The 10462-nt window shown below is 45.3% G+C and overlaps 1 protein-coding gene across 2 annotated transcripts in view; it reads right to left on the bottom strand.

Moving 5' to 3' along the window:
- Sm (heterogeneous nuclear ribonucleoprotein L) overlaps positions 1-10462 on the bottom strand; it is a 148329-nt gene that overhangs the window by 12674 nt on the left and 125193 nt on the right. The window contains exons 7-10 of one of the 2 annotated variants that reach the window (XM_071715399.1): positions 7161-7253; positions 4672-4970; positions 3884-4107; positions 783-1042 (exon numbers count right to left, since the gene is read on the bottom strand). In XM_071715399.1, coding sequence (XP_071571500.1) covers positions 783-1042; positions 3884-4107; positions 4672-4970; positions 7161-7253 — 876 coding nt within the window. The remainder of the gene's footprint in view (positions 1-782; positions 1043-3883; positions 4108-4671; positions 4971-7160; positions 7254-10462) is intronic. The other variant, XM_071715408.1, reaches the window with a different exon arrangement.

The following is a 10462-nucleotide window of genomic DNA, read 5'->3' as shown; positions in this document are numbered from 1 at the left end:
GCGATCCTAATCGTTAACTACGATGCTGTCGATCCCGATTCTTATCTCGTGTATACACTGTTAAATTCATAGTGTCAAATTATATTGAATTTGAGTCATTTTTAACCATCTCTGTAGGTCGCCACGATTCCTACTCAATATGCGGTTAATTTAACTAAACTAATAAAGTTAAAATAATACTGTTTTGTGTTATAATAATAAATTTCAATACACATGGTGGTTAAAAATAATAAAATGTTATTTAAGGTTCGAGGTATTGGTTTAAATTGAATCCTTTAATATTTAACAGTGTACATACGTCTCGGTTTATAAAAAGTTGATTAGAAAGTTAAAGGTAGCGAATAAAGGAATATGAGGTAAATTGTAATCCGCTTTGGGAACAATAAAATTATACATACATACATATAAAAAAAAATTTCCTTAAGCTCAAATACTTGGATTCTTCCACAACGTTTCGACAACTTTTATGGTCGACACGACAGCTCGTTTCTTCATCTTTACCTCTCGATATAAAAGTGATCGCGTCGAAAATCTTGGAATAGAAGCACAAACGGAAACTAAGTGGAAAACTTCGCTACATCGCACGAAGAGAATCGTAAACCAGGACGAGGGAAGTGAAATCCGAGAGTCCAAGTCGGACGAATAAGCGATAAAGTTGCCGTCGATCCAACCGCGGAATATCATAATCGCGTAAAAATCCTCACGACCGAGACTATTTCTCGCCGAGAAACGCTACGCGCGGGAGAAATCCGAGTTTTACGATCGTACGTCGATATACTTACTGCTGTTCTCGAGCGCCGTGTGATTGCATTCCATGATAGCGGCCACCGCGATACCGACGCTGCTGAACTCGATCAGACCGGAGGACGATCGTTCTGATTTCAGGGGGAACAGCTTGATCGTCGTCGGTGCCTCGATGCCGCGCTCCACGAACACGCGGTTCACCGTCTCCTCGGTCAGATCCGGCGGGGTGTTGAAGAAGTGGACTATCTTCGACGGTGGTTGTATCCTGTTCTTATTGGCCATCGCGGGATTCAGGAATCTGCAACGGTACATCGAAGACCGGGCATTGTAGACTTGCGGCGGGGGGGGGGGGGGGGAGGAAACGCGACTTAGCTACACATTCATATACCCGTAACATATTCCGCATTCATCTGGTCTTGATTATGTCTCGCGCCTCATATGTCGGGGACTATATGCGAATTTCCTCGGCTGGATATTTCTGGGCCAAGCTGGAATCGCGTCAACTCGAAATATTGACGATAAAAACTAAACTAAAACAAGAAACACGCCGATATATATATGTCAGTCGCCGATACGATTCGTTTGTCAATTTCTAAAAAAGAGAGTGGAAAATGCATTGAATATTTTTCGTTCAACGTTTACGATGATTGGACGGACAGATATATCAGCATTCAACGAATTTCGAACTGAACGAAATACAGATATCGGTAGTACGTGTGTAGGGCGACGAAATATATATCTTGAGACTCCGAAGCTGCAAGCGGACAGTTTCATCATCTCGAAACACAAAGAAACGTGTATCGGAAGAAAATTAAAGAATATTAGAAATAAAGAATCGTAACATTGCTCTTGATAATTTCTTCCCTTTTCGCGGACAGCTTTGATGAAAGCCTCGAGGGGAATATGCCTGTCCCCGGCGCGGAATTGCTCCCTTTCACGTTTCGCGCAATGCCGGCGTCTTATTTCCAACAAAAAATGTCAGCTTACGTCTCCTAGTCTCTCAATTACGCGAACGAAAGCAGATTTCCGAGAAGGAGAGCCGTCCTCGGAGGAAACGTTTCTGCCGCTTTTTACCCCGTAGTTTGTCTTTCGCCGTGCTTTGGGGAACTTCTTGTGATTGACTTTTCGCAATCAGAGCTCACGCGCCCAAGGCGGAGACCCGCTTCCCCGCGGGCGATTAAGTTTTTCGTCGAGGCAAAACGTTCATTTTGCCGGGGGAACGCTTTTTACCTCCGTGCCCTCACCTCCCCTCAAAAACACGTGCATCACGCGGCGGTATGTTTATTCACTTTGTTAAATTATTCGTTTTAATGAATTACTTTGCTGGGGGACGTGCTTGAGCGAAATTTAAATTGGCTCTTTCAGAGTCACGTTAAATGAATGAGGGAGTTAGCGATAAGTCGAATGGGGGAGAATTTTAGAAAGGCGAAAGAAAGTCCACGGAAACTTTGAAAATTTTCATTGAAATAAATTGCTTGCACTAACGCGTTTTCATTGCAACGCTCCATTGTTGAGCAATAATTATTTCTGGACAATGAATGTCAAGTAAGAGAAAGTTCAGGGAGATATCAAGCATTCTTTTGTAAAACCAGCTGTTAATTAATCCAGTTTCCTTGTACCATTTAATTCTAGAATTCTTCTATTCTATTTATGTAGTTAATTCTATATTACACTGTTAAATTTGTAATGTCAAATTATACTCAATTTAAGTCATTTTTAACCATTCCTATAAGTCGCCACTGCTCCTACTAAATATATCGTTAATTTATTTAAAACAATGACTGTTTGTGTTAATAAATTTCGACACACATGGTAGTTAAAAATAACAAGATGTTATTTAATTCAAGCTTTCAATTGGTTTAAATTTCATCCTTTAATATTTAACAGTGTAAATATTAAAGCTCGGCGCTCTTTTTATATATACAAGATATAAATTTCTCTTTCCTGACCACGCGATTTTTACGTACGAATAAAAATTTCATCGGAGACGTTTCCGCGCACTTCCCATAATCCGTGCCGGCACAATCGGAAGAGCTGAAACTTAATCGGCGAGCCGGATATCATCAGGCACACCCTTTCGAGCGAGCGAGGGGCGGCCCAGCGACGAGCAGGCCGGCCCAGACACGAAATCGCGGCGGTGTCGTTAGCTCCTATTCAATTTTTACATTTGATTCTTCCGCTCGAGCGCGTCCGCGTCCCGAACCGTGTACCGGGGTCCGGAGAATATGTCCCGCGCGACTCGAGCTGTGAGGGGATCGCGGAAATTTTCAACGTTTACCCGAAGCGGGGCGGCGAGAGAGATTTAAATCGCGCTCGTTTACGTGTCCTCATTTAATTAGTCTCCCGAGTTTAATCTCGCGGAGTACCGTCGCGCAATTTGTCGGATCGCGCCACGCGTTCTGCGTTTACCGCTCTCTACTCCTAAGATCCGCGCGAGGGATGACAATGGGAGTAGGTCGATGGTGGAGGTTCCGTTCCTAAGATTATCGAGGCACCTGTTCCTAAGATCAATGACTTTGGTGCGAAGGGGAGACATGTCGATTTATTATAAGCCTATCGCTACGTTCGGCAGGAATTTAATCTTGCAAGGAACTGAAAAAGGTATTTCGATACATTTCATTATTATCGCCTGTAATATGTAACAAAACAAAATACAACACATCGTAGCGTAATAATTTATAAGAATTTTTTATTTAAACTTTCTATTTATACACTGCTTTATTTATAATTATTTTTATTCTCAAGTGCATTTGCTAAAGTTCAGTGAAAATTTTATTTTGGTTCGCTCGTAATAAAATTATTATTCCCGAACCATATCGTAAGATCCAATGGCGAAGCGTTAAACATAAAGCCGCAACGGATCGTTTCACGCAGTATAAATTTGTCACGCAGATAAAACGCGCGATTAAATGGCGAGGAAAGAAACAGTCGCCAGGAAAACCCGAAGGTGCACCTTCCGCGACGGAAATTTATATGTACTCTCGTCATATATATATATATATATATATAGGGTGAGAAAATATCGCGACGGAGAATGGAAGAAAGATCAAGCGGAGACAAATGGTCCTTAACGTGTGGGGGTGAAGGGAGCCGAGGAAAAAATAAACGATAAAACGCGCAGTGCGCGTCCTCCACTCACCTGTTATTCTTGCTTCCCGTGAAGTCCTTGAAGCTCGCTGTCTTGTCGGGTAGAACGTAGGGGTTGGTTACATCCGAGAGGAAGGCCTGCTTCGAGAAGCCGAGCTGCAGTCTGCCGTCCGTCCCGATCGTGACGTTGTTCAGGTTCTGCAGACATCGTTCCACTGCTATGCTGTCTCCCATCTGTATCATCGCGCAGCCCTCCTTCGTTTTCAAGAATTTGACCTGCAACGAGAAGACAGAGGGACTTGAAATTCGTCGCCCTAAGTGCGATCGATCCCATCGTCGATTTACATCGAGAATGAGAGTAACCGACTGTACAGAAATAGGCTTAAAAGAATTCGACGTGGATTTTATGAACTTCCTTACAGCTTTATTAATAATTTGGCGAGAGTGTTCTTCAACGTTTAAGTCACTTTCCAATGTTTGATCGAGAACCGCGTCTTTAATGAAGGGACCATTCATGACCCGTATAGCAGTGCGTAGGATTTGGCTCTCGTTAAATATAATGCGCTCTCGCTAATCTTTGTTAAATGTATAAATGTACATGGAAACCGGAGTCTGTTGGTCCTCGTTAAACGCAGGTACGTGTCATGTTCAATGGCCGTACCGTGTTAACGCCGAGGTACCATGACGATAATTAAGTCATGCGATCCTTTTGTTCGGTCCCACCAGCTCGTTCCATTCAACACTCTAAACACGCGCTACGAGCGCCCACGTACAAAGGACCCGGGGAAAGGTGGGGGCTGACCACACGGACATGGGGGCTGAAGACTCGAGGCGACCTACCTTCGTCACGTTGCCGTACAAGCAGAACAGGTTGAAGAGCTTGTCAGTATTGACTTTGTCCGGCTGCAGTCCGTACACCATCATGACCGAGCCCTGCGTGCTGGATGGCGGCGTCTGGCCCAGGGTGGGCACGTAACCCGGCCGAGGTGGCGTGGGATGTAACGGCTCGCGGCCGCTGAAATCGCTCTTGATGCCGTAACGCTCGACGTACGGCTCCGCGTACGTCGCCGGCCCGTTGAAGTTCTCCTCGTAACGATCGTGACCGGCGCCCGGTGGGAAGGTGACCTGCGGCGTGGAGCCTGGAACCACAGATGCACACCGAACTACAGATGCGGACGTGCGAGATAAATGACGCGCGCGCGGAAACACCACACCGTTCGCGGTTGTACATCGTCGACCGTGACACGCGCGTTCGCCGAAATCGGCATGTCGCACAAGGAGTTTTACGACTCGCGTATCGAAAACATGTACAACCTCGCTCGGGAACACCAGTTGCTTAATTCGTGATAACTGGAGCTAATCGGTATTTATGAATTAGATGGAACAGAGTGATCTTACTCTCTTTGTTGTACCAGTATTTGAAAAGTGGTGCCTTGCTGCGCCTTTTAACTTATAAATATCGATTTAGATTCAATAAATAACTGAAACATGACCAATATAATATATGATCAATTAGGAGAAAAACTTATTAGTGATTATTAACCCTCCCCTGACCGTGTTAATGGAATATACTTCACAGACCATGCGGGGTAACTCAGTCACCTCATGTCTTTTTTTCAGTTTAGAGTACTTTACTCCTGGGGTAAACTGAAATACCCCGCACGGTCACGGGAGGGTTAAAAGAATAATTTCTATACAAAAGCAACCAAGTACTTTTATGAATGGAGAACCTCGTTAGTAAAAATCTGCCCTCTATTCATAGATTCACGGAGTTTGAAAATCCACGTTCCACAGAAAGAAGGCGAGTAAAATACAAAAATACAACGAGGAGACAATGAAAAGCGAACAATTCAACTCTCGACCGGAGTAATTCGAGCCGATGGCTTTATTGGAATGATAATGCAACGCTTTGTGTAGCTCGGCTGCGTATAGCCGGGTATTAAATGCTGCGACAAATGGTGTCGATTCAGAACGTCGGAGGGCTATTGGGAAAAGTGTGTTGTTGCCACGCGGCGGTGAGTTACGATAATGTTTTCCACTATCGGATTACAACTATCGCGCAACGAGAGGCTCGGAGTGGTTTCGATTGCAGCCGCGCCACGTCAGCCGTACGGTCCATCGATTTCCCGTCAAAATCGCAACGGGAGACGCCGCGGTCACCGTCATTGACTTACGGCGATAGTATTAGACCGAGCTGTATCGGAGAGAAATTATTTTCTCGGGGTCAATATTAGGTGCTCAACAGTTTAGACATCGAAAGATTGCAGCCCGCCGTCTGTCGCCACCGGCTGCAACAGTCCGAGCGCAGGTCGATGCGGCAACAGCCGTCACGTGTCGCTTACGTGACAATTTCGCTTTTGCATTATTAAATGTATCTCACGTGTTTGAGACAAGGGTTTTTTTTATGATATTAAGGGACGACAGAATCTCTTGAAAGCATATACCTACATATATATAGCCGCAAAGTAGCAAAAACTGAAAAAAATATTTCTGTAAAATCCGTAGATTCTGGTTTATTTAAAATTTTACGCAAGTACAAGTTCCAACATATAAATTTTTTAATATACGTAATTCTATTTAATGTTTTGCGTTCTTGTGTTTCTGACAAATTTTTTTCGAAAGGTTCTTCGCATGCAAAAATTTTACGTATTTTCCATTAAACATTTTGTAAATGCAATTTTCCGCTTTCCAGTTGAAGTTTGCGCATTTTGTAAGACCGGCAGTTCTTTCAATTTTTAGGTCAGTCTGTTCATCGTCGTATAATTAAAGCCACCGAATTTGCATTGCATATGCTACCGCGTTATGAATGCTATTTGGATTGTGAATGAGATCACAATATTCCTTTGAGAAAATGTGGGTAGGTACGTTTGCACTTGGTCTCTTATTAACATTTAAATGCCTGCTGAACAAGCTTCTGCGTGCGTTTGGCACGCTACAAAGAAAAGGTCGTAGCAAAATCTCTTCAATTTAAGAAATTAAAATCCTTTCCTCGCGCATGGAGAAGTCCCGTGCAGAATAATTGTCGCGATAACCTGAACGCGTATTTCCCGCATGAAAGGCTCGGCGAGATAACTTCGCTTTCCCACCCGTATACGCCGCAAACAAATGTGCTCGACATATTTTTTCTTCCCGGTAACGATGTTCGGGACATCGCCCGATCCGCGCTTCGTCAGATCCCCCATTAATCCACTCTCATTCTTTACACGTGTTCGTGAAAAACCTGCGATCGTCCCGGCCATCTATTTTCCGAACCGGTGAGCTTAATTCGGCCATTAGGTACCGGCGAACAGACGGGACGGGACGGACCGACGGAATAGACAGGTACTCACCGTACGGCTGGGGCGCGGCGCCGTATCTTGGCTCGGCCAAAAGGGGAGCCGGCCTTCCATTTCCTGTCGCGTCGTTTTTGTGCGTGCTCGAACCTGCAACAGAATGACAGTTCGTCGATGAGACTATAATCACCTTCGACGGACGCGTCGCGACGCGTAGTCTCCCACGTGGGCCATCCGAGGAGACAAACGATGCGAGTCAAATGTCGCCATTTATCCCGGCGTTCTTGGCAGTTTCGACAAATTTCCGGTGGGAATCGCCGAGCGTAGGAAGCACAAGAAAAATACGAGGAAAATGTAGAGCTTCATATTAATATATTTACGATAAATTCGTTTACATATGGCGTTGCCATGTACTTCTTCCGTAATAGACAAGAGACCAGAGTTTCTGAAGGTCCAATTCGAAGAATGACATAATCGATCTAGCACGATAATTATCGATGACCGTAAACTTGTACATCTAAGATTTTAATGTCGAATTAAAGTGCAATTAACTATGAACGCGAAAATTGATCACTTACGAATGTTATTTCATCACGACTCAGATTCCTCGCTTCGGAGTAACATTTCCTGAACGAAAATTACGTCTGAGACAAATGGGTCTCGATCGAGTTCCCTAACAAGAGGTCGATTCGGAATGTGTCGGAATGTCGTGGCTCCCCGAGTTGTTCGGAAAAGACGGCGGATGGTGACGAGACAGATTTCGCGTGATCCGTATTTGGCTCTTCGCACACACCGCGCCGCGCGATACGTCTATATTAAACCGCGTTACATCTCACATATGCATAGCGAGACACGCGGGTGTCTCGCCGAGATGAGCGAGAGTTTCGGCAACGTTTTGGTTACACCCACTCGCATAACGGAATAAACGCCAAACGGTGCTCGCGCGATCACCGTGCGCGAGCGATATCGAGCTTGTTGCTGCAGCGGAGCAGCAACCTATATATCGGCCATCCCTCTCGGTTTCCCTTTCCCCGGAATATTCGATATCGCCACGTCTGCTCTCGACGCGGTTGCAGCCACCAAACGGGAGATGCTCGCCTTCTCCTCGTTTGAAACAGAACGTCCCTCTATCGCCCGAGCCGCATCAGCCGCTTGATTGGCCCTCGCCGAGGAGGAAGCAATCGCCTTTAACCCTGCTTGATCCTCCTGGATCGCGTTCGACACCACTCCATTGTGGACGTACAGAATCCCGGCAGATTAATTGCTAATTAAGATCAGTATGCTAATGCTGCCGTATAACTAACGTGGGACGTTGCGCGTCGCCGTTGGATTTAATTGCGAGATTGAATCACGAGATTCGAAGAGCAAAGATGTACGTTCCTCTCTTTGAAAATCCCGGTGTCATGTATCCTAGTAATAATATCGTTTGACACTTGAATTACATTTCATACAAAAAAAATTATTTCTTCGAAATCCAGAAATACATTTTGGAATTACGGGAAGACGTTATAATCTTTCTTGTAAACTTAATAATAATTTTGTAAGCGGAATTGTAAGTGATTAAAAGCGAATCACATTGATGTGATTAATGGCATAAAATAATTCGCAAATTTGAGGCGAATAATAATTACGAACCGCTCTGAGTAATCATCATACGTTTTAGCAACGTCGTGATTAAAGTCGTTCGTTAATTTTTCCGACGTCGCGGAGGCGTATCCTCCCTCTACACTTTCGATAATTACGCGACGTGCGAATTATTCAGACGTCGAGGATAACGGCAGCTGCTGGTGCGTGTTTTTCAATAACGCGGAGCACAAAGGGAACGACGAATCGTGTTCGACTTCAGTAACGGCGCACCTGGGCTCGCTGAGAGTCTCGAGAGTTCTCGAGAGCCTCGCGAGTCCATGAAACTCGATGTTGGCACTCACAGAAGTCTCGTGCAGGTCTCGCGGAAATTGCGATTTCGGATACTGACGGGGGTTACGCGCGGGACGTCGCGCCGAGTTTCCCGCCGTGTTTGTCTTAGTTCGGGGTTCTCGACTCGGAGATAGCGACACGACTAACGAATTTAGTCTCGTCCAGGAATGGCGAACGCTTTATCGACAACTTGGAATTGGAGCGGATAAGACGACTCGAGTCATTTATGATCCTGTTCGACTAATCCGGATGAAGAAAGTTTCTCCTCCTCTCGCGAGGAAAAAGGATTTCTACATTTCCACCGAGTAGATCTCGTGTAAAATTTCTTCCTCTCCGTGTCTCGAGGGTCAGGACCTCGAGAGCGATGGACGTTCGCGCGTAAATTAATAATATCACCGTAAAGATACCTGCCGTCAAGTTAAATCAGTACGGTCACAACGTCAGGAATTTCAATCCCCAGAACAATTTCGTCGCAAACACTAAATCACTGTTCTCCGTTATATTGGTAATCAAGGTAGAAGAAAGGCTCTGAATTATCAACTGTTAACGTTACGTAATTCATTGTGTAATCGCGCTTCTCTTCCAATTAAAGTTATCACTGAGAAAAAGGAGCGGAGAGAAAAAAAGAGGGTGAAGAAATCTCTTCTTCGAACCCCATCGTCTGAAAATATTGAAAAGTGTATTAAATGACGGAAAATAATACCCGGGTCCGTCCCTCATAAATACAATTCGTACTATAGACGTCTCTTTTGTATGCAGGACCTCCCTCATAAATCTCAAGATCAAATGAACGTCGAGCGATCTATCATAGCCGTTGAATTAATAACGCCGTTGCGGATGTTCGCCGTTCGGATTAAACCGGCGCAGCGCGGTCCAGCGGCGCGCGGCATTTCAATCTCCAAAACAATTTCACCGCGAGCAGCGTCGCATCGTAAAGGTAAATGCCATTACCGGTGTAACGGCAGGTCTCGTCGCTCGTGGGAAGGATATCCCTCGTGCGATCATTACAGGCGGATATTAGAACTCGTAGGTCATCGGGCGGCTGTTCGAGCGGGGGCGAAATTGCAATTTTATGCCCGATGAGACGCGTGATAGGGAAATTACGACTCTCCCTCTCGATCGCTTCGCGAGAGCCCTTCGCGAGAGTGGGCTATCGAAGATCCTCTTCTTTCCTACCCCTTTTTCGACGGCCGCTTCGGGGAAGAATTCCCCCCCCCCCTCCCTATGGGGAGGGTCACGGCGGGACCCGATGACGGTGGACGAGGACTCGCGCGCGATATCGACCTTCGACGTCGCCACGCAGACTACCACCGCCCACCCCATGGAATGTATAGGGTGAACGACAAAGTTTCCACGTGATTGCTATCGGTTTTACCCATAGAAATTGAAAACGAAAAATATAATATATCTATACATAGCAACGTGAGTAGGTATCGTAATTT

Source organism: Temnothorax nylanderi, unplaced genomic scaffold (assembly GCF_030848795.1).
Source record: "Temnothorax nylanderi isolate EJ_2023f unplaced genomic scaffold, tnyl_v1.0 TNYL_tig0006_pilon, whole genome shotgun sequence".
Taxonomy (NCBI): Eukaryota; Metazoa; Arthropoda; class Insecta; order Hymenoptera; family Formicidae; genus Temnothorax; species Temnothorax nylanderi.
The sequence above is the reverse complement of the archived record's forward strand: the minus strand, read 5'-3'. Positions and strand labels throughout refer to the sequence as shown.